The sequence below is a fragment of the Phoca vitulina genome, unplaced genomic scaffold (assembly GCF_004348235.1).
Source record: "Phoca vitulina isolate PV1807 unplaced genomic scaffold, GSC_HSeal_1.0 scaffold23, whole genome shotgun sequence".
In the NCBI taxonomy this organism is placed as follows: domain Eukaryota; kingdom Metazoa; phylum Chordata; class Mammalia; order Carnivora; family Phocidae; genus Phoca; species Phoca vitulina.
In genome coordinates this window covers 2,780,875-2,804,967 of record NW_022589726.1, presented here as the reverse complement: position 1 = coordinate 2,804,967, position 24,093 = coordinate 2,780,875, and the positions used below count along the sequence as shown (strand labels likewise).

General features: G+C 39.2%; 1 protein-coding gene across 1 annotated transcript in view; it reads left to right on the top strand.

Moving 5' to 3' along the window:
* The first annotated feature begins 9,062 nt into the window (after positions 1-9,062).
* Positions 9,063-24,093, top strand: part of TBC1D15 (TBC1 domain family member 15) — an 80,777-nt gene continuing 65,746 nt past the window's right edge. The window contains exon 1 of the mRNA XM_032420388.1: positions 9,063-9,273. Within this exon, the coding sequence (XP_032276279.1) occupies positions 9,244-9,273 (30 nt within the window). The 5' untranslated portion in view covers positions 9,063-9,243. The remainder of the gene's footprint in view (positions 9,274-24,093) is intronic.

Genomic DNA, 24,093 nt, shown 5'->3' with positions numbered 1-24,093 from the left:
GTTTGTTTCAGGGTACAGGTCTGTGATTCATCAGTCTTACACAATTCACAGCACTCACCATAGCACACACCCTCCCCAATGTCCATCACCCAGCCACCCCAACCCTCCCTCCCCCCACCACTCCAGCAACCCTCAGTTTGTTTCCTGATATGAAGAGTCTCTTATGGTTTGTCTTCCTCTCTGGTTTCATCTTGTTTCATTTTTCCCTCCCTTCCCCTATGCTCGTCTGTCTTGTTTCTCAAATTCTTCATATCAGTGAGATCATATGATACTTGTCTTTCTCTGATTGACTTATTTCACTTAGCATAATACCTTCTAGTTCCAACCACATTGTTGCAAATGGCAAGATTTTGTTTTTTGATGGCTGCATCATATTCCACTGTATATATATATACCACATCTTCTTTATCCATTCATCTGCTCTTACTGAAATAACTTCTAATTGATAGCTTTGCTTTAGTAACAGGTCTGTGATGTTCTGGGGAGTTCAGAAGGATTAATTCCTTCTTTTTATTTAATTGTTAATTTTTAATTTTTTTTAAAGATTTTATTTATTTGACAGAGAGAGACACAGCGAGAGAGGGAACACAAGCAGGGGGCGGGGGGAGTGGGAGAGGGAGAAGCAGGCCTCCCACGGAGCAGGGAGCCCGATGCGGGGCTCGATCCCAGGACCCTGGGATCATGACCTGAGCCGAAGGCAGATGCTTAACCAAATGAGCCACCCAGGCATTCTGAATATCTACATTTTAAAGGAAGAGAAAAAAGTCAATTTAGAAATTTTTACTGATATCCCACTCTTCAAGTAAAATATTTATCTTCATTTGTATAGAATAAATGGAGTAAAGTTTGTGGCTTGAATTTCTTGATTTTCCTCATAAAAGAATAGACAGAGAGAGAGACAACAGTAGCAGGGAGAGGGGCGGGGGGAGCAGGGTCGGGGGAGAAGCGGACTCCCCGCTGATCAGGGAGCCCAAAGTGGGCTCCATCCCAGGATGCTGGGATCATGACCTGAGCCAAAGGCAGACGCTTAACCAACTGAGCCACCCAGGTGCCCTCTTTAAAATACTCTGATTATAAAAATATATATATATTCTGATTATTTGATGATTTTGAAAGTGATATAGAGCTAGTGTTGTGGAGAGGGGGTGCTTTCTCTGGATTCTTCTCATCCTCCAACATTATGGGAATCTGGCAGGGTTTCCAGGGGGAAAATTCAGTGGAAGGTAGGAACTCCCCCTACTCCCTAGCCCCAGGGCTATAGCCTTAGGAGCTTCATACTCTGGAGTTGGTCTATGGTTGGCCTCCAGCAATTCATACAGATTTCTAGTTTGGACTTCCTGCTGGTTTGTGTGGTGTCTGGTGGCTCTCCCGTTAAGTTGCCAAGCTTCTGACCCATAGGAACACAAGTTCAGGAACTTGTATGCCGTAACATTTAAAGATTAAACCACTGACTGGTTGAGGAAACAAATTTCAGATTAAACCACTTGCCCTGTCGTATTGTGGGTAAGGATTCACCCAAGACTGTCTCCAGATACCATATTCTTTACCACCCTCCACTGCCAAAAGGGAATCCAATTTCAGTAAAAACCTTTCTAGCAAGAGGGAAGAAAAGCAATATAAAATTTCAGACAATACAAATTGCCCAATGTAGAGAATGGAATTCTTCATACAGTCCTAGGATGTTGGCATTTAGTGTAGAATCTATACTGTAGATCCTTAGGGCTTTTTGTTTTTTCTCTTGTATTCTTTTTTTTTTTAATTTTTTTATTGTTATGTTAATCCCCATACATTACATCATTAGTTTTAGATATAGTGTTCCATGATTTATTGTTTGTGCATAACACCCAGTGCTCCATGCAGAATGTGCCCTCCTCAATACCCATCACCAGGCTAACCCATCCTCCCACCCATTTCTCTTGTATTCTTTATGCCCTTACAAATAAGGAAATCAAATAGTTCACTTAAAACATTCACTCCAGGGACGCCTGGGTGGCTCAGTTGTTAAACTTCTGCCTTCGGCTCAAGTCATGACCCCGGGGTCCTGGGATCGAGCCCCGTATTGGGCTCCCTGCTCAGCGGGAAGCCTGCTTCTCCCTCTCCCACTCCCCCCTGCTTGTGTTCCCTCTCTCGCTGTCTCTCTCTCTGTCAAATTAAAAAAATTTCACTCCAAAACATTCTTAAATTTTAATAACAGGATTAGAAGGTATGATTCTTGAATCTATTGGCTGACTGAATTAGGTCCCATGTATACCATATGTCTTAATGTTTAATACTGACTCAAGGTTGGGGGTATGAAGTAAGGGAAAGTATGCTTACTATGCATGCATGTGCTGTTACGTAGGAAATGTTCACATATGATGCTTAAATAGCTTTCATACAGAAACATACCTCTCAAATTTTGGATGGAGTAGTTAGATGGCAACAACTGTTATTTTCAAGTGTTCAGTTTATGCAAATATTTGAATTTGCTAGTTTTGTTTTCCATTAGCTTCATCAGAGTATGAAAGAGAAATGTTGTAGATTCATGCTAATATAATTTTAAATGATTGTTACATTGATAATCCCTTTTCTTCCCAAGTAGCTTATAAATTTCCTGTTTTCTTTCTTCATTTTATAAATAGTAAAAAAAAAAAAAAGCATTTAACATAAAGTTTCATGACATACTAAAGTAGAGAAAAATGTGACTGGGTAAGCAATGAAATTGAGAAGGAAATACTTGATATTGGGTAATATGTACCTTGATAGAAGAAAACAAGAATACTTCCTCAGGCTTCAACAATAACTGCATTTCTCAACAGTTAGCTCTGTTGGGGCGCCTGGGTGGCTCAGATGGTTAAGCGTCTGCCTTCGGCTCAGGTCATGATCCCAGCATCCTGGGATCAAGCCCCGCACCGGGCTCCCTGCTCAGCGGGGAGCCTGCTTCTCCCTCTCCCTCTGCCTCTCTCCCTGCTCATACTCTCTCTCTCTCTCTCTCTGTATCCCTGTGTCTCAAATGAATAAATAAAATCTTTAAAAAAAAAAATAGCTCTGTTATGATTCAGAGATAAATGTAACATTTTATGAATGATCAGCAGTTTGGGAAGCTATTTGTTATTATTTGCCTAGTAGATCTTTTATTTCCAAAGCATCACAGCACCAGAGAAGAAATATGGTATAAATACAGATACAAACAATTGATGATTATTCAAAAACTCTCTCCATATAGCCATGCCTCAGATTTGGAGTTTTTGTTTGTGTTTCAGTAGCTCTTTGCTTTTCAAGCTCACTCCTATAATTCTATTCATAGAGACTCCTATCACTACTATGAAGAAGAATTGTGGAGAAGCCTTCCAGAGATTTGATGTCCTGGCTGATTCTTAAAAGGATGAGGAGACATCTCCTGGTTGAAATGGGTAGGTTTGGAAATGGAAAGCAAGGGCATGCCAGGCTACAAGGGCTTCATAAGCAAAGGGAGAAATAGCAAGGAGTTCAGAGAACCATAGTTTGGGGTCATTAGAGTATCAAGTTCTGCAGGAAATGGTAGAAAATAGGCTGAGTAGCTAAGGAAGGGGCCTGGCTTTCACCTCATCGATGTGGATGAAAAATTAGTGAATGATTTTAACAGGCTAATTACATTGTTATTTGGAAAAGAAAAAGATATCACTGTGCTTCACTGTGAAGAAATGATTAGAAGAGAACAATACTTTAGGCAGGAAGTACAAGGAAGTTGGTATAGTCATTCATGGGCAAGATGATAGTAGCCTTAAAGGATAACTAAAGCTATTACTTTTCAATTGCATTAAGGATGAAACAAACTTCAATTCCAACTCTACAATGGTGTTGCATACATAGAGGCTGTCTACCCAATAAGCATCTTTCCCTTCTTCTTTGCTAACTGCTCTCTAGTATTGAGTAAATATACTTCAGGGCCCTACTGCATTCCCAGAGCCATACTAATTTAGGACTGAGAATGAGATGCAATTCTGGCCAGTAAGATTTGAGAAAAAGAATCCTGAGGACTTTTCATTAGTCTTACAAAAGGAACCCATGAAAGGAAATTTATCTCTTCTGGCCTTTGCATGTTTTTGTAGAAGGATGTGATTAACGGGGCTGCTGTAGCCATCCTGAGACTGAGTGAAAAACTTTAAGACAAAAGACAACATTCTGCAAAGGAAAGAGCAGAAATATGGCAAGAAGTTTGGTCTTTGATACCCTGGTATCAAGGGTGAGAGTCTGGGGTTTTCCAGGCACACTCCTTAGTAGTAAATTTAAAACATAACAGTATGCGGCGCCTGGGTGGCTCAGTCGTTAAGCGTCTGCCTTTCGGCTCAGGTCATGATCCCAGGGTCCTGGGATCGAGCCCCGCATCGGGCTCCCCGCTCAGCGGGAAGCCTGCTTCTCCCTCTCCCACTCCCCCTGCTTGTGTTCCCTCTCTCACTGTGTCTCTGTCAAATAAAATCTTTAAAAATAAATAAATAAAACATAACAGTAGGAATTTAAAGTGCAGGAAGAGAAAAAAAAACAAGTGGCCCAAATGGTCAGTTATTAAAATCAACCAAGAGCTCTAAAACAAAGGAAACTCAGTGCGGGGAGGTAACCTGGGTCTTTATCTAGTCCTGTGGCTGGCAATGTGTTTCTTTGAAATAGCCATCACTGAAGAGGATGTTTCTTTGGATGCCTCCGCAGTCAAGGCTTAAGTCAGCACCTGCATTACAAAAAGAAGAAAGAGAAAAGGAAAAACAACCCAACTCTCAGGGTTTACACCATAGAAATAGAATCTCCTCTAAAGCCTCTAGAAAGGAATAGTCCTGTTGACACCCTGATCTTAAGCCAATGAGACCTGTGGTTGACATCTGATGTGTTTTTTCCAGCAACTAAATTTGTAGTAATTTTTTAGAGCAGCAATGGAAAATTAATGCAATTTCTTTTACCCATTTTCTAATTGGATTGTTTTTTAAATGTTGAGTTTTGGGAGTTCCTTATAAAGGTTAGGTACTAGTCCTTTGTTGGGTTTGTGGTTTGCAAATGTTTTACCCTAGTCTATAGCTTGTTTTTTTCATCCTTTTCAACCTGGAGAGCAAAAGTTTTTAACTTTGATAAAGTCTAATCTATCCACTTTTCCTTTACGGATCATGATTTTGATGTCAAGTCTAAGAATTCTGCTTAACCCTCCGTTCTGAATATTTTCCTCTATTTTTTCCAATTATTTAAAAATTGCGATAAAATATACATAAAATTTACCATTTCAGCCACTGTTTAAGTGTACAATTCAGTGGTATATATTTATTTTTAAAGATTTTATTTACTTATTTGACAGAGAGAGCACAAGCAGGGTGAGTGGCAGGCAGAGGCAGAGGCAGAAGCAGGCTCCCCGCAGAGCAGGGGGAGCCCGATGTGGGGCTCGATCCCAGGACCTGAGCCGGAGGTAGTCGCTTAACCAACTGAGCCACCCAGGCACCCGTTTAGTCTGACTGTTCTGAGAGTTCAGGAAACGTAGAGGTCAATGAGTAGTGGCAAAGTTGAGAAGTCTTAACAGATGATGTGTGACATGGGATAAGCTCTGAAAGACAAATAGTTTGGTCAGAAACTGAGGTGAGGGGGGATCAAACTGAATGGGTAATTAAATGTTGTAGTTCACAGAGGGGAGTAATCACTTTCAGCTGATAGTGTGGCACAGCTGACTAAGACATCTATCAGTAATGAAGTCTAATTCAGCTATAAAGCAGCTTGTGACTTTGGCAAATCATTAATCTCTTAAGAGACTCAATTTCTTCAAATGAAAAACATGGGGAGACGAATGCTAAAGTTCTGCCCAGGTCTAAAGTCGCTTTAGGATACTTATTAAGATTCTTTTACATCAGATAACTTTTTGAGTGATAAGTTATAATTAGCGAATGACTATATAGTTCACGGGAGTGAACTCAGGAACTATAAAATTACTCACTCCCATGAAAACAGTAATTATTTTAAGTTATAGGGAGCCCCATTACTTTATTTACATTAAATTTATATGCATGCTGCTTTTAAAAACCTGTCCATTTGTTTCATGTAAGTGTACTATGATTTTTTTCTTCTAATATAGTAAAAAACTAAAACATGAAACAAACTACACTGAAATCCTGACCTTGTTTCTTCCCTTTGCATATAGAGGATATCACTGAAAAAGGAAAATGGTCTCTTTCCTCTTGAATGTAAAGCCTAACTGCCATTTGTAAAGAACTGATTTAATTTGTTAAACAAACCTTTATTTAGTATCTGCTATGGGTCAGGCATTTGTGCCAAGAGTGATGATCATAGCAATGAAAAGTGTAGTTCCTACCTTCCATTAGTTCACAGCCTAGCAGGGAAAGGAAGGCAGGTCAGTTAACCAGGTATTTTACAGTGTGATACCATGGGAGTGCAAAGATGGATCCTCTGTAATTAATGTCTGCTTTGGCCTGCCCAGCAACCACTCCTCTTTTTTCTAGAATGGTTCCTGATTTTTTTCTCTGGGAATTACCCTTCCTGTCATTCTCTGTACTTGACTGGGGCTATAGGCATGTGAGTCAAATCTGGCCAGTTAGAACATCTATATATTTTGGGACACAGTGATTGGTTTAGGGATCCAAGCCAAGCCAATCTGCTGCAGTTCAAGGGATCTTGGGACACAGCATGGTATATTCAGGGAACAGCAGATATTTGGCTATGGTTGGCAACTTGGGTCTGAGTGGGTAAGGTTCCGAGATAAAGCTAAAATAATAGGCAAGAACAGTTTATGAAGGGCCTTGCTTGTTATGCTGGAGAATTTGGACTTTTTCCTTGAAGAGATGGAAAGCCATTAAAGGATTTTAAGCAGGGAGTTCACATGATCACATTTATGCTTTGGGAAGACAAATCTGGTGGGGTTATGAATTATTAGGGGGAAGATGAAGCAGAAAGCAAGGGAATGAATTAAGATGCAAACCAGGGGTAACCAGAGACCTCAACTGTAGGAGTGGTAGTGGGGATAGGAAGGAGAGACACAGTGGGGATGTTTGCCATGAGTTCTCCAGAAAACTCATGCCACGAGTTACCCAGAACTGGGTAACATGATAGCAACACTTTCCTGGAGAAATTGTGCTCTGTCTGCATCTCTAATTCAGCAAATGGTAGTAAATTTCAGAGAACAAAAGCAAAATTTAAGACTGTGCTTCTGAAAGTTTAACATGCACAAAAATCACCTGGAGATCTTGTTAAAATGCAACTTTTGATTCAGTAGTTCTGGGGTGGGACCTGAGATTCTGCATTTCTTTTTTTTCCCTCCTTTTAAATTAATTAACATATAATGTATTATTTGTTTCAGGGGTACAGGTCTGTGATTCACTAGTCGTATATAATACTCAGTGCTCATTACAACACATACCCTGCCCAATGTGAGATTCTGCATTTCTAACAAGCTTCCAGATGCTGCTGGTCTGCAGACTACATTTTGAGGAGCAAAGATTTAGGATTTTTTGAGGTGTGATGGGTCATTCAAGTAAAAAGGTCCAGCAGGCAACAGGTGTAGGCCTTAAATTTTAGGAGAGACTTGGGCTGGAGATATTTCAGTCATTAGCACATAGGAGGTGGTGATGTCAGAATATATAAAGATAATGGTCTAGGAATGTGCTTGGAAAAAAGTAAAAGAAACCCAAGGATAGCCCATGGGTAGTCAGTGCCAGCATTTAAGGGGCATCTGAAGGATGAGGCTTTAAAACATGGAAGCAGCAGATGAAACTAGGATGCCAAGTTTACAGTGAGAAAGCTTTAATTTCCAAACTTATTATATAAATAATAGCTGCCATTTATTGAGTGTTCTATTCCAGGCAGTGTACTAGGCTTCAACTTTTCTCCAAAACACAGGGTGTAAGAAATGTCTGTTAAAAAATTCCTCTAACCATACCCAATTACTTTGAGCTGGTGGAAAGTTTAATGTGGGTCACTATTAAGGATCTACACACCATACCTAGGATTGTATGAAGGTTCTAGGGGTCTTACTCAATCCAGTTCTTTTGGGAAAGGCCTCGTCTTCACTCAGCGCTGGTTACTAATACGCTCACTTCCCCAGCTCATTTATCCTTTGATGGTGACCTGCTTTGCTGATTCAATGCCAAGCTTGGACATGGGGTCTTGGCCGTGATTAGAATCTCTGATGCCTAGTGTGCAGCCTCCCTAATGGATACTACTAGGTCTTGCCACTTCCCTTTCGCATTAGGTTCCTGATATTCACAGAACTTTCAACCCTCCTTTTGTTACTCCCTTTGGTTGCCACTTAACCAACCTGTTAAGTCTTCAACCTCTCTCCATTGTTCGGAGAGAGAATCACTTCAGTGGGTACAGGTGTTTTGACACAAAGGGGCCATTTATTCTGCCCTGGGGCAAGGAAAGTCCCAGATCTTTGGGGTGCTATCCAGTCACCCTCTGGCATTCTACTCCTCTCTACCCCCTACCCCCCGCATTCTTTTGCAGCCCTGAGAACAAAACACTATCTTAATATCTCAACAAATCATCTTGACACACATGTACTGACCCATGAGATCCCTACAACCACTCCATGGGTAATCATTTTACATCCTGAAGCTTGGATGAATTTAGAAACTTGTTTCAAGTCACACAGCTATTAAGTAACTGTGTAGGAGCTATGAGCTATGTGCTTGGGACTCCGGAGCAACGAGGGCGTGGTATTATCGCAGCTCCTATCAAAATACCTTACTCAAGGTCATGTGTGAGTTGCCGTAATCAGACTCAAATTCAGAAACTTCACAAACAGAAGGGGAAAGTCTCTGTGTGGGTGCTCGGATAGAGGGCTGGGATTCCTTTAATCTTCGCCACAGTCTTACTATCCCGATTTTCAGATGAGAAACAGAGGCTGAAGGTGTGACTTACCTATGGCCACAAAGCCAGGGCCACGTTTACTGGCTCCTAATATATGTTTTTCCCATCATACCAAACAGAAATGGCCTGTGAGTGGCTCAAAGTCTCGTCCCCAGGAAAACGCAAAGGCAAAAACACTTTAAACTAACGTCCCTCCTTGGAAAAAAATTGGCGCATGCGCGGTATGCACCAGAGACCCCACCCTAGCGGCTTGTGATCCACTCAGTATGCATGCGCCAGGCTGTTCTTCTCACCCGCCCCTTCGCTCCGTGCTGTTCCCTCCACTCCCCGCCCCTTTCCCGCCCGGATATCAGCCTAGTTTTGGCGGATGTTGTTGTGAATCCCAGAGACACGTGAGGCGCTGCTACGTCATCACAGGCACGCGAAGGAAACATGGCGGCGGCGGGTGTTGTGAGCGGGAAGGTAAGTAACGGCCCCGGCGAACGTCCCTACTTTTCTGTGGGATGGTGTGCTTGTGTTGCTTGGAGGCCGGTTGGGGAGGGATGTGAAGGCCATTCTTTATCAGGAACAGCTTGTGGCGGATGTAAGAGAAGAGGACTTGGTCGTGTCAGCTGTTTTCTCGAGATTGCCGGCTCAGTCCGGGAATTAGAGACCGGCTCCTGCTCCAAGGCCAGCTAGGCCTCGGGCGCAGTTCTGCTCAGCACTGCCCCGCAGCAAGGGGCTTTAATTTGTATTGCTTTTTCTAAGAGACAGGTAGTTGCCTAGTTCCTTTCTTTTGTGGTTCACTTTTTCCTTACTCTAGTTCTTTAGATCTACTCTTCTGACTCCAGGGTCTTTTTTTCTTTTCCTTTGAGGGGTTAGTCTAACTTTCCCGTCTTTCTCTGCTTCACTCTGGTGAAGGCATCTTTGCCCCCATCAGGAGGAGCTGAAAACAGGTGTTGTGCAGCTGTGCACGTAGAAGAAAAGAGTGTATTGGATTCATTTTACCAGACTGCCGAGTTGGCTGGTGCTTGTGAGCAGCAGGGCATGTTTCCACTCAGGGAGCAGGAGATTTAGACCATCTCACGCTTGTTTAGGAAGGCGTTAGTTACGGTATTTCATAGAGGTCTCTATGATGTTCTCGTGGGGAGTATCTGTGATCCTGTCTTAACTCCCTCCTAGTTCGTTAGGAACTAGGATTAGTGCGGAGGAGATTTCGTTGTATATTGCCTATATACGTTCCGAGGGCACATCTTAATGCCTGTTATTTAGGACTGTCATGACATGCCACAGGCAGTATTTCCTATTGCGGGAGTATTTCGTAAACAGTTGGGTCTGGTGATGACTCATGGGAAACTAATGACTACGTATTTACTTGTCACCGATAGCTTCCTCTGGTGATCGAGTTTGAGTCATTTTCTCTATGCTGCTCTCCTTATCCCATTTTGAATTATTTGACAACGTTTGTGGTTTGGTGTATGGACCACTAGACTTGGCCGCAGAATAACACATAAGGTCTTGGTTTTGCTGTTACTTTGAAGTGTGACCTTGGGAAACTGAGCAAGTATGACTTTTCTGTCCTTCGTAAATTTTTTCTTCAGAATAGTGGTGGTGCCAGTTGTTATTTGTATTGGAGTTGTTGGGATTACATGAAATAATAAAAACATTAAGAAAGATTTCATACTTCTACATATTGGCTATTTTAAATGATAGATTGGTCATAGTTTTTTTGATTATTCATGCTCTTTGATTGTCTTGTTAGTTTTTAAGTCTTCATAGCAGATGCTGATTTTCTATTTGATTCATTACATACTTGAAAGTTATCCTGCTTGATTTTCTGCCTGGACCGATTCAATTTAGGTCTTTCCAAGAAGGGATCCTTTCCATTTGAACTATGCTTCCCTCTTTCAGGCATGGATTGTTTTTGAGAGAACCCTTGAGATGGTGAAGCCCAGTTGTGAAATATAAGACTTTTTTCACCCTTTCCTTCCAGTCACTCTCTTTCATATCTGACTTTTTTTTAAGATTTTATTTATTTGAGAGAGAGAATGAGAGAGAGAGAGCGCAAGAGAGGGGAGGGTCAGAGGGAGAAGCAGTCCCAAATGCAGGACTCAATCCCAGGACTCCAGGACCATGCCCTGAGCCAAAGGCAGTCGCTCAACCAACTGAGCCACCCAGGCGCCCCATAATCTGACTTTTTTATAAAGATTTTATTTATTTTATTTTAGAGATAGCGTGAGCGGGGCAGGGGCAGAGGGAGAGAGAGAATCTCAAGCAGACTCCCTGCTGAGCATGGAACCCCCACGTAGGGCTCAGTGCCATGACTCAAAGATCAGGACCTGAGCTGGAATCAAGAGTTGGGCATTCAGCCAACTGAGCCACCCAGGTGCCCCCATAATCTGATTTCTTAAAATTAGTCTTTTATTTCATAACTGTGCTTCATCATCTCATTTATTCTCACTCATTGTAATTTGACACCCATTACCATCATACCACCTAAATTACGTTTCTATGCCAAAACCTGCTCCTCTCCCAAATAATACTATCATGACGCGCAAAACCAACTTATTCTTCCCTCAGTAAGTTCAGATCTAGTTTAATGGTATCATCATTCAGTGGTTGCATGTAAAACAAACTTGGAGACGTCCATTTCAGTAAAAATTTATCAAGAACCAAGTCCTACCAGTTTACCTTAAAGAAGTTTCTTAAATTTCTGCATACTCTTCATTCTCTGTTTTTAGTCCATTTAATCTGCCTCTAGTCTTGAGTTCTTAGCTGATTTTTCTCCTTGTTGCAGTTTCTTTGCCCACAGTCCCCTCTCTACACCACCACTGGAGGGTTTGTTTGTTTGTTTGTTTTGTAATGTACAAATCTGATTGTCTCTTGCTTTAAAAAACAAACAAAATCTGGGGCACCTGAGTAGCTTGGTTGATTAAGCATCTGATTCTTAATTTTGGCTCCGGTGGCAATCTCAGGGTCATGACATGGAGCCCTGCATCTGCTCTGCACTCAGCATGGAGTCTGCTTGAGATTCTTTTTTTCCCTCTGCCTAACTTCACACTTATTGTGACGTCAGTCAAATTACTTACCCTTTCTGTGCTTCAGTCTCCTCGTTTGTAATATGGGGATGATATAGTACCTACTTTATGGGATTGTGAAGAGGATCAATAAGTAAATATATTAGAAGAAATCCTAGCATGTGGTAGATGCTGTGTAGGTGTTAATTCGTAATCTCAATTTCTCTGCAAGTCATTGGGTATAGCAGAATTTTAAAGATTTACAATATGGTTTTGGTATGGGTATATACTTCCATTTTTGAAGTTAGCTCTACCTCTGATTCTCATTTTTACTTTAGGAATTGAAAAATACCTTGTTTCAGAAATCATGTAGTTTTGATGAATGAAAAATCATCCCAATTGGGCGGTGGTTAAGGAGATGGAGTTTGATTGTCTGGGTTCAGACTCTGGTTCCACTGCTTTATGGCTGTATACTTTGGGCAAATTTCTTAACTTCCTTGTGCCCAGTGTTCTCATTTGTAAATGAGGAATAATTATATTTCCATCATGGAATTGTAAAGAGGATTAAATGAGTTAATATTTGCAAAGCATTCAGAACAGTGCCTGGTGTCAAGTAAGTGCTCAATAAATGTTAGCTGCTACTATTGTTAAGGAAAATCTTTCAGATTTCTTAAACATTATAAAATTATTATTGGTTAGGAAATAGTTAAATATTTATTTTTGCTGCCGTTTTCCACAAAGATTTAAGCTGCTCACAAATATAAAAGCAATATAGTTATGTAAAATACATTAGAAAAAAAAGTAAAAGGAAAGTAAGGGTAAAAAAGGTAAATGGTACTGGAAGTATATTTATTAAATAAACTGTATGCTTTAGTGGGGCACAGTTTAGCTCTTAAGTTTTTTAGCAGCCAAAGTAAAGAGGGGAACCTGATCCATTATAAGGATGATAGGATCCACACTCAAATAAAACCAAAAGCAAAACCCCAAAAATCTAGTTTCTGAAGGGTAGACCAGAGAATAAAGTCTCCTGTAGGTTTTGTACTATGTAATATAATGTATGTACTTATGTGATATATTGCATCTTTTTTTTTTTTTTTAGAGATTATATGAGGGAGGAGGATAGTGCGAGAGCCTGTGGGGGGAGGGGCAGAGGGAGAGAGAAACTCATGCAGACTCTACAATGAATGTGGAGCCTGATGTGGGGCTCCATCCTATGACCCCTGAGATCATAACCTGAGCTGAAACCAAAAGTCGGACGCTCAACCGACTGCACCATCAGGTGCCTCTGTATCTTTTTGGTAAGAAAAAAGGACCCTGTAATGCCTCTAGGATGCTGATAGTTTTATGCCAGTGGGTAGTTCAGTAGTTACTAAATACAGGGTACCAATTTGACATCTTCAGGTCTCTGATGATTTGACTAAATCAAGGGTAGGTTTTTGTCAGCATGTGGATGAATTCAATTTTACATGAATATTGTTTTTAACTGAGCTTTTGAAAATAGGTTTGAGTTTGATTAGAAACCCTGATTAGTTTTTAGAGTTCAGGTTTTTTTTTTAACTGTCTGTAGAACAATATGTTTTAACAGTCAACCAGTCAGAGAAAGTGACGTTCTCTTGTGAATATTGAGGGGAGAAACAGGGACACTGCCTGTAAAGACCATCCTGTGTCTTCTATAACTGGTGGACAGAATTGAATTAATGGAATGAGTTGAATTTACCTATCACAGAAAAGGCAGGAGAAAGGAGATAGCCTGAAGTAGGTTTTGGCCTTAGACCCCCTGCTCTGATTGTTAGTTTACTTTCATTCATTTATTCAACAAATATTTATTAAGCATCTGATTTGTTCCAAGCACTATATTAGGCATTGGGTGTATATCAGATAGCCCCTTACCTTCTTTCTTAAAGACTTAAGTTCTTTAGAGGGAAAATACTCAGTAACACCCACCTCTTTGTCTTGTCTAAATAAGAAATGCAAAATGAATTTCACGTCCTTGAAGTAGGTGCTATTTTTAGTGAATGTTTGTATTCTGAAGACCAGTAAACTGACTCATTATGAGGGCAGGGCCTGAAGTGTTTCACCTGCATCTAGCCAAGATTCTGGCACATAGTAGGTATTCAGTGATTAGGAATGAGCAAGAAGATAGGGAGAGATGGAATCACTAAGAGTCCTCTTGTTTTGGAGTTAAAAAGTTCTATTTTAGTACACTTGGGTTTCACTCTGTTTTTACTGTGACTGTTTTAGAATTTAGTTCTATCGGAAAAAAACATGAAACAATTGGGAAATCAGCTGTTATTTTTTAAGAGTTTGCTTTGATGGCACTCTTAGTAGGAATTCATGTAACTTGAATTTGGCTCCTTATAACTTGTAACTTGAATTTGGCCCCTTCTAATTCCCTTTAGATATGCTTATACTTCTGTAAAACCCTTGTGCTTAAGAAATGGAAAGAATATTCTAGTATCTAGATTTTCCTGGAGAACTTTTCTTTTCCTAGACTAGATCTTATAACATGGTAATACCTTCCTGGTGTAAAATACAGTATGTCTTTTTTTTTTTTTTTCCTGGTATTCTTTATTATTTTTTTTTTAGATTTTATTTATTTGTTAGAGAGAGAGGGAGAGAGTGCACAAGCGGGACAGCTGCAGGCAGAGGGAGAAGCAGGCTCCCCACTGAGCAGGGAGCCCAAGGCGGGGCTCGATCCCCAGACCCTGGGATCATGACCTGAGCCAAAGGCAGACGCTTAACTGACTGAACCACCCAGGCATCCCTTTTTCTGGCATTCTTTAGCAAACATTTTAATACCTTTTGTATGTTGAGTTCTTTGGATACTGAGTGGTTAAACATAGACTTTATTTTTGATACAGTACAGTAGTTTGCAAATTTAACAAGTTAATTTATGGGTTAATAAAAACATGGCTTTTGGGGGGAAAGAATTAAAATGTTAGGTCTTTGATGGGACATAGCTGCTGGGACTAAATGAAAAATTATAACCCAGCTTTTTTATTTTTACTTTTTGGTGGAAGGAAATCCTTATGAAATCTATTTACTGTCTTTTAATGTGGAACACTGTAATGTATTTGTAGTCCTTGGTATAAGAGAAGTCATTCATTTAGTCCTCATTGTACCTCCACAGACTGCTAAATTATTCCTGTCCTCCTGTCTGACATTGTTTGGCACACTGTTGCCCTTAAGAAGCAATAATGGTTCTGCTGCCTGCCATTTGAGAATTGTAACATCCTTAATATCTCAACATCTCCATATCTTCACTCCCAGAATTTCTGTGACTTGTTACTCTTAAAACCATTTATGTTCTACATTTCTTTTGTTCCACAGTCATTACTGATTAACTGTCCCAAATAAAACTCACTGTTTACTTTTTTCCTTCTGTATTCTCTATGTCAGTGAATAACCTCATCCACTCAGTTTTGTCCCTGATTTCTCTTCTCTTCCTCTCCCACATCTAATCAGTCATGAAGTCCTTCCTATCATTTTGACCTTCTAAATATATTTCTAAGCCATCTGCCTTTCTTCATCCCCACCGCCACTGCTGTACTTCAAGCCACCATGAATCTCTCCCTCCCTGGATTATTGCAGCTGTTCATTCTTGGCTCTGCAGCCAGTGTGTGTGCTTTAGAAAAGGCAAGTCTGACCATGGCATTCCCCTGCTAGAACTTTTTAATGGCTTTCTAGTGGCAACGAGTTTTCTTCGGGACAAATTCCAAACTCCCAAATTCTTGAGCGTGGTTTGTGTAACTCTTTGTGATCTGATATGGTCTCTACTCTTGTCTCTAAACTCTTTTACCTCTACTGTCTGGTCTGGATTGCAGCCATGCACTGAACTACTGCTTCCTGTGTAGAACATACACTTTTTGCCAAGAGCATAAGCCCTTTTGTAGTTAAAATTGTCATTCTCCAGGTCTCAGTTTACATGTCCCTCTAATTAAGTCTTTCTGATTTCTCATCCTGCCGAGTCCTTAGGTCTAGATTAGATATCATTTATTAGGTCCTACTGTGGTATCCTATTCATGCTGTTTTCTTGTCCTAATCCCCTCTTAGATTGTAAATGCTATGAAGGCAGTGACTGAATCTTACGTATTTATACCTAGAAACATGCTCTGTGCCTGGCACATTGCATGCATTCATTATGTATTTTTTTGAGAAATAACTGAAAATGACATCTCATTCAGGAGCCAGTGCATACTTCCATCACACTCTGCTATGGCAATTTATTTACTGGTTTACATGACATTACTGGTTTAGGCAGATACTTTTTTTGGTGTGTGTTTTTCCACCAAAATCTTTTATTCCCAGCATTTTGTTGAAGCTTCATAAATGTGTAGAGTGTATGAGTAAAGAAACTTCTAAATCAGATTAGGTGGAGTGGGGGTGGTGGGAAGAGTTTGGATGCGCTATTGGTCTTTTGAAGGATTTAGAAGTTATCTGCAGAGAGAATGTGTAATGAAGAGAGAATAAAAGAGTGCACACATAAAAAGGCACAAGGCTTTGAGGGAACAGGTGAGTTCAAAGTGGCCCAAGGCAGGAAGTTGGTATGTATTGGGAAGTGTCAGGTGTTGATTAGCTGCAGAGGTAAAATATAGGTATAGAGAGTGCAGTCAGAAGGATTTTTAAGCTCAGTCATGGCATGGTCAGATGTACATTTTTATAAAGATCAATTTTGGCAGTGTTTACACATTACTCACTTTACACAAATTATTGAAAGGTGACTAGATTGGGAGAAGAGAGACCAGAATGTTATTTTGGCAACTCAGGATAGAAATGATGAGGGATCAAAGTCAGAGGTGAAGGTTTGAGGGATTTAGGAGATAGGATGGGGATGATGAAAAAAAAGGATAACTGGGTGGATGGGATGTCTTTGACAGTGCTGGGACTATCAGAAGAGCAGATATAGGGTAAAACATACTGAGCTTAAGATGCCTGTGGGTTATTCAAATGAAATATCAAGTAGGTGCTTAGATAGTTGGGTGTGGAGTTCATTAGAATTTCTAGGTTCACTCTGGTATTTTGTGGGGATAACCTTCTCTAACCAAAGTTTAAATTTTCAATATGCTTAATGGTTTTAAAGATTATTTATTTATTTATTTGACAGAGAGAGAGAGACAGTGAGAGAGGGAACACAAGCAGGGGGAGTGGGAGAGGGAGAAGCAGGCTTCCCGCTGTGCAGGAGCCCGATGTGGGGCTCCCAGGACCCTGGGACCATGACCTGAGCTGAAGGCAGATGCTTAACGACTGAGCCACCCAGGCGCCACCTGCTTAATGGTTTTAAAGAAAATTTTTAAAACTTTTTTTGTTGTTCAATTTAGCTTATAAAATTAACATAGCTACGACAGTTCAAGAATGTATGTTATGCATAGTAGGTGTTGGATTAATATGTTTAAACAGATACTTAGGGCAAGAATTTTACCCCTAAGCTTAATAGTGAATTTTAAAAAGCTGGGTTGAATTGTAAAATTTTGAAAATAAAGATTATGATAATAATACAAATAAAAATCCAATCCCATCCCACTCAAGTGTAGGAACAATATAAAAAATTACTTGCTGCTGTGTTGTGCAACTTATCTTTTCCAGCTTTTTTTGTCAGAAAGTAGCATGGTCTTGAGTTGGATAGTCCCAAGTACATTTCGGTTTATCTAGAAAGTTGAATTTATCTGTTTGCCTGCTTCATTTTTGCCTTTTAATTTTAACTTTTGCTAAATTAGAGGTCATCAAGTTTATTCTAGAACATTTGCTGTGGTCTAGAGTTCTTTTAATAAGTTATATCTGGCGGAGTTCCTTTGCTAAAGGAAAAAAATGTGCAGTTTGTTTTGCCATCAGCAGGCCATCATCACTGAGAGTTTTATAAATATACTTACCTGCTTAGGCATCTTAGCAAATATTTAAGAATAGATAAGATCCTGGAGGGCATGAGGCAGTTTTATTCCAAATGAACAACTTTTATCCTTTTTTTAGTACTTTAATACGTTGTTGTTTTTCTCCCCCTCCCAAGAGGGTGGGTAGTGCTTAGAATATTCTAGTTTGTGTAAAGATTTTACCTTTTTTATAACATTGCCAGGTACATGCAAGGAACTTTATCTTGTTTATTTTTCTGTTCTTCATGATGTCTGGCACATAGTAAGTGCCTAATAAAAGTTTCAGTTTGAATCAGTTTTATATAATTAGCTTAATACCACTAAGTGGCAAGTCTTTGTTGATAGTTGTTTGCTCCCTATGGACACCTAATCTGCAATGAAAACAGGGTGTAATCTAATTTTTTTTTTGAGGCAGGATCAACTTCCCTTTTCTTTCTTTTTTTTTTTAAGGGAACTATCTCTATTTACATATTTACCTTGATATGGGGTTTTACAGTTTAAAACAATAGACCTTTCATGTAAAATATTTTTCATACAGTTTGAGGTACAATTGACAATAAGTTACAACTTATTGTCATAAGTTATACATACAGTGTGTGATTTGATAACTTATGCATGTATATACTGTGAACCCATCAACACAATCAGGATGATGATATTTCTGTCAAAGTTTCCTCTTGACTCACAGTAATCTATCACTACTTTTACCTTGTCCATAGGCAACCACTGAGCTTCTTTTTATCACTTTTTATCACTATAGATTAGTTTACATTTTCTAGAATTTCATATAAATTCAGCATATTTATTTTAAGATTCATTAATATTGCATGTATCATTAGTTTATTCATTTTTATTGCCAAATAGTATTCCATTGTATGGGTATACCAAGATTTGTTCATTCATTAACCTGTTGATAGACATTGGATTTTTTTCTACTTTTGGCTGTTACAAATAGAGCTTCTACGAAAATTGGTATAGTCTTTGTATGAACAGATGCTTTCTGTTTTCTTGGGCAAATACCACGGAGTAGAATGGCTGGATCATGTTAGTTGCACGCTTAGCATTTTAAGAAACTGCCAAGCTATTTTCCCAAGTAGATGTACCATTTTTACATTCTCACTGTGGTGTATGAAAGTCCCAACTGTTCAACATCTCTGTCAACATTTGGCATGTTAGTCTTTTTAATTATAGCCATTGTAATAGATGTGTAGTATTTCATTATGGTTTCAATTTGCATTTCCCTAATGATTAATGATGTTGAGCATCTTTTCATGTGGTTATATGCCATCCCTATATCTTCCTTGGTGAAGTGTCTGTTCATATCTTTTCCCCATTTTATTTTAAACTGTGTTACTCATTTTCTTGTTACTGAGTTTTGAGAGTTCTTATGTTCTGGATATAGGTCCTTTATTAGATATGTGATGTGATTTGCAAATGTCTTTTCCCTGCCTGAGCCTTGGCTTTTCATTTGCTTGATAATGTCTTTTAAAGAGCAGAAGTGTTCAATTTTGTTGATGTGTCAGTTTTTTTCTTTTATGCTTTTGGTGTCATTTCTAAAAAATTTTTGCTGAACCAAGGCCGTAAGATTATCTCCTATGTTTTCTTCCTCAATTTTGTAGTTTTTGTTTTGTTTTGTTTTTTTAAAATTTATTTATTTGAAAGAGCACATGCATGCAAGCACAGTTTAGGAAGGGGCAGCGGGAGAGAGAGAATTTCAAGCAGACTCCCTCTGAGTGTGGTGCCTGACATGGAGCTTGATCTCACCCCCCTGAGATCACGACCCGAGCCTAAACCAAGAGTCAGATGCTTAACTGACTGTGCCACCCAAGAGCCCCTGTAGATTTACTTTTTGCCTTTAAACCTGTGACCCATTTCAATTTAATTTGTGTATGTGGTGCAGTATATGGATTGAAGTTTATTTTTTGCACACTGAAGAGCAGTTTTTTAAGTGCTATTGAAAAGACCATTCTTTGCTGAATTGCTTTTGTCAAAAATAAATTTACCATATATATATATATGTTGATTTTTGAACTCTTTATTTTGTACTGTCAGTCTGTTTATTTTTCTTTACATCAATAATACATTTTCTTTTTTTTTTTTTTTTGAAAGATTTTATTTTATTTATTTGAGAGAGAGAGAGAATGAGAGACAGAGAGCATGAGAGGGAGGAGGGTCAGAGGGAGAAGCAGACTCCCTGCCGAGCAGGGAGCCCGACGCGGGACTCGATCCCGGGACTCCAGGATCATGACCTGAGCCGAAGGCAGTCGCCTAACCAACTGAGCCACCCAGGCGCCCAATAATACATTTTCTTGATTACTATAGATTTATATTGAGTCTTATAGTGAGGTATGTCAGTGCTTCACCATTATTCTCTTTCAAGGCTGATTTGATTATTCTAGGTCCTTTGAATTTCCACCAAATTTAGAATCAGCTTGTTAATATCTCCAAAAGAACCTGCTGGGATTTTGATTGGCATTGCAATCAATCTAGAGGTCAGTTTGGGGGAGAATGGACATCTTAGCAATATGATTCTCCTGAGCCGTGAACATGGTGTATTTTGTATGTAATTTAGGTCTTCTTTCATTTCTCTCAAATACGTTTATAATCTTCAGTTTAGAAGTCTTGCACATCTATTAGACTTATAACTGAGCAGAGAAAGATAGTTGTCATGTGGTTTCACTTATATGTGGAATATAAGAAATAGCATAGAGGATCATAGGGGAAGGGAGGGAAAGTGGAATGGAAAGAAATCAGAGGGAGACAAACCATGAGGAAACATAGGAAACAAACAGGGTTGCTGGAGGGGAGGTAGGTGGGGGGCTGGGGTAATTGGGTGATAGGCATTAAGGAGGGCATGTGATGTGATGAGCACTGGGTGTTATATGAAACTGATAAATTATTGAATTATTGAACACTACATTTGAAACTAATGATGTACTATATGTTGGCTGATTGCATTTAAATAAGAAGATTTATATCTGAGTACTTGATAGTTTTTGATGTTATTGTAAATGCTGTATTTAATATATATTTATATTTATTTATTAATATGTAGTTGATTTTTGTATATTGATCTTGAGTCCTGGATTCTTGTAAATAAATTCACTTAGGGGGCGCCTGGGTGGCTCAGTCATTAAGCGTCTGCCTTCGGCTCAGATCATGATCCCAGGGTCCTGGGATCGAGCCCCGCTTCGGGCTCTCTGCTCGGTGGGAAGCCTGCTTCTCCCTCTCCCACTACCCCTGTTTGTGTTCCCTCTCTTGCTGTGTCTCTCTCTGTCAAATAAATAAATCTTTAAAAAAATAATAATAAATTCACGTAGTTTTAGTAGCTTTTTTGTAGATTCTACTGGATTTTCTACATAGACAATCATGTCATCTGCAAATAAGTTGTATTACTTCTTTGTTCCAATATAGATGTCTTTTATTTTTTCTTTATTGTGATATCTAAAACCTCAAGTACAGTGTTGAACAGAGTAGTAAGACTGGACACCCTTATCTTGTTCTTGATCTTAGGAAAAAAACGTTCAGTCTTTATATGATATGTGGTATCAGCTCTAGTGTTTCATAGGTGCCTTTTATCAGACTGAGAAAGGTTCCTTCTATTCTTAATTTGCTGAGAGTTTTTGTCAGAAATGGATGTTGGATTTTGTTGAATGCTTTTTCTGCACCTTTTAAGATCATATGGTTAGGGCGCCTGGGTGGCTCAGTCGTTAAGCGTCTGCCTTCGGCTCAGGTCATGATCCCAGGGTCCTGGGATCGAGCCCTGCATCAGGCTCCCTGCTCGGCAGAGAGCCTGCTTCTCCCTCTCCCCCTGCTTGTGTTCCCTCTTTTGCTGTGTCTCTCTCTCTCAAATAAATAAAATCTTAAAAAAAAAAAACATATGGTTATTCTTTTTTTTTTAATTTTTTAAAAAATATTTTATTTATTCATTCGAGACACAGAGATACAGAGAGAGAGAGAGAGAGAGAGGGCACGAGCAGGGGGAGAGGCAGAGGGAGAAGCAGGCTCCCTCCTGAGCCAGGAGCTGGACATGGGGCTTGATCCCAGGATGCTGGGATCATGACCCGAGCCGAAGGCAGATGGTTAACCATCTGAGCCACCCAGGTGCCCCAAGATCATATGGTTATTCTTTAAAATTTTTTTCACTATGGCGAATTTACAGGGATTGATTTTTGAATATTAAACCAACCTCAAGTAGGGTAAACCCCACTTGGTCATGAAGTATTTTCATTTTTGCGTATTGTTGGATTCAGTTTGCTAAATTTTGTTTAGAATTTTTGCATCTAAGTTCATGAGATATATTGGTCTATAGTTTTATATTCTTGTAATGTTTTAGTTTCATTTTGGTGTCAGGGTAATAATGCTGGCCTCATAGAATGGTTGGGAAGTTACTCTTCAGTTTTCTGAAAGAGTTTGTGTAGGGTTGGTATTACTTCTATAAATATTTGGCAAAATTCATCAGTAGAAGCATCTGGGCCTGGAATTTTCTTTGTCTTAAGGTTTTTAACTACAAATTCAATTTCCTTAATTGATACTGGGCTACTCAGGTTATCTATTTCATCTTGAGTGAGCTTTGATAGCTTTGTCTCTTAAGGAATTTATGTTTTTTCTAAGTTGTCAAATTTATTAGTCTAAGGTCAAGAAATTTCTTAGTATCTTTTTTCCCTTTTTTTTCTTGGTATCTTTTTTCTGTGTAAATCTGTAGTGATGTTAACGCTCTAATTCTTAGTATTGGTTAATTTGTGTCTTTTGTTTTTTCCTTATCAGTCTGGCTAGAGTTTTACCAGTTTTATTCTTAAAGAAGTAGTTTTTGGTTTCATTGATTTCCCCCTCCCCCATTTTTCTTTTTTCTATTTTTATTGATTTCTACTCTGATCGTTATTTCTTTCTGCTTGCTTTGGGTTTCATTTGCAATTCTTTTTCTAGTATCTTAAGTTAGAAGCTGAGGTCATTAATTTGAGGCCTTTTTTCTTTTCTAATAAAGGCATGTAGTGCTATACATTTCCCACTCACTAAGCACTGCTTAGTGACACCACACAAATTTTTTCTTTAAAGATTATTCATTTATTTATTTGGGAGAGAGAGAGCACGAGCGGGGTGGGAGGCAGGGGAAAGATGGAGAAGCAGATCCCTGGTGAGCAGGGTGCCCGATGAGGGGCTCGATCCCAGGACCCTGGGATCATGACCTGAGCTGAAGACAGACGCCCAGTCGACTGAGCCACCCAGGTACCCTGACACTGCATAAATTTTTATATGTGTTTGCATTTTCTTTTTTAAGCTTTTATTTATTTTTTTGAGGTAGAGAGAACATGAGTGGGGGGGGGGAGGCACAGAGGGAGAGGGAGGCACAGTGGGAGAGGGAGAAGCAGCCTCCCCACTCAGCAGGGAGCCTGACATGGGGCTCCATCCCAGAGCCCTGAGATCATGACCTGAGCCGAAGGCAGACGCCTAACCGGCTGAGCCACCCAGGTGCCCCTGTGTTTGTATTTTCATTCAGTTCACATTTTTCCTAATTTCCCTTTTGATTTTTTTCTTTGACCCTTGGATTATTTAGATGTTACTAATTTCTAGATATGTGGGAATGTTCTGAAGATATTTCATTCACTGATTTGTAATTTAATTCTATCATTGTCACATAATATACTTGAACTCTTAAATATACTGAGATTTGTTTTATGGTCCAAAATATGATCTGTCTTGGTAGATGTTTTGTATACAGTTGAAAAGAAAGTGTATTCTGTTGTTGGGTAGAGTGTTCTGTAAGTGCCAATCAGGTCAAGTTGTTACATTGTGACTGATATTTTGTCAGCTGTTTTAGGAGTTACTGAAAGAGGTGTATTGAAATCTGACTCTTAACTGTGGATTTGTTTATTTGTGCAGTTCTATCAGTTTATGTTTAAAATTTTTGAAATTCTGTTGTTAGGTGCATAAACATTTAGGGTTGTTAGATTGTATTGATGTATAGACTACCTTATCATTCTGAAATTATCCTTATACCTGCTAATATTTCTTTGGCTATGAAATTTACTTTTGTCTTATACTAATATAGCCCTTCTAGCTTTCTTTTGATTGTGTTAGTGTGATATATCTTTCCTTTTTTTTTAAACCTGTTTGTCTCTATATTTAAAATATTTTTAGGTAGCATAGAGTTTGGTTTTATTTTTTATCCAGTCTGACAGCTTCTTTTTAGTTGGAGTCTTTAGATGATTTACATTTAATGCAATTACTGATGTGGTTAAATTTAAATCTGTCATTTTGCTATTTGTTGTCTATTTGCCCCATCTTTTCTTTGTTTCATTTTCTATTTCTGCCTTCTTTGTGATTAACAGAGTAGTTTTAATTATTCCATGTTTACTTCCTTTGTTGCCAAACCATGAGAGACTCTGGACTCCAGGAAACAAACTGAGGGTTGCAGTGGGAAG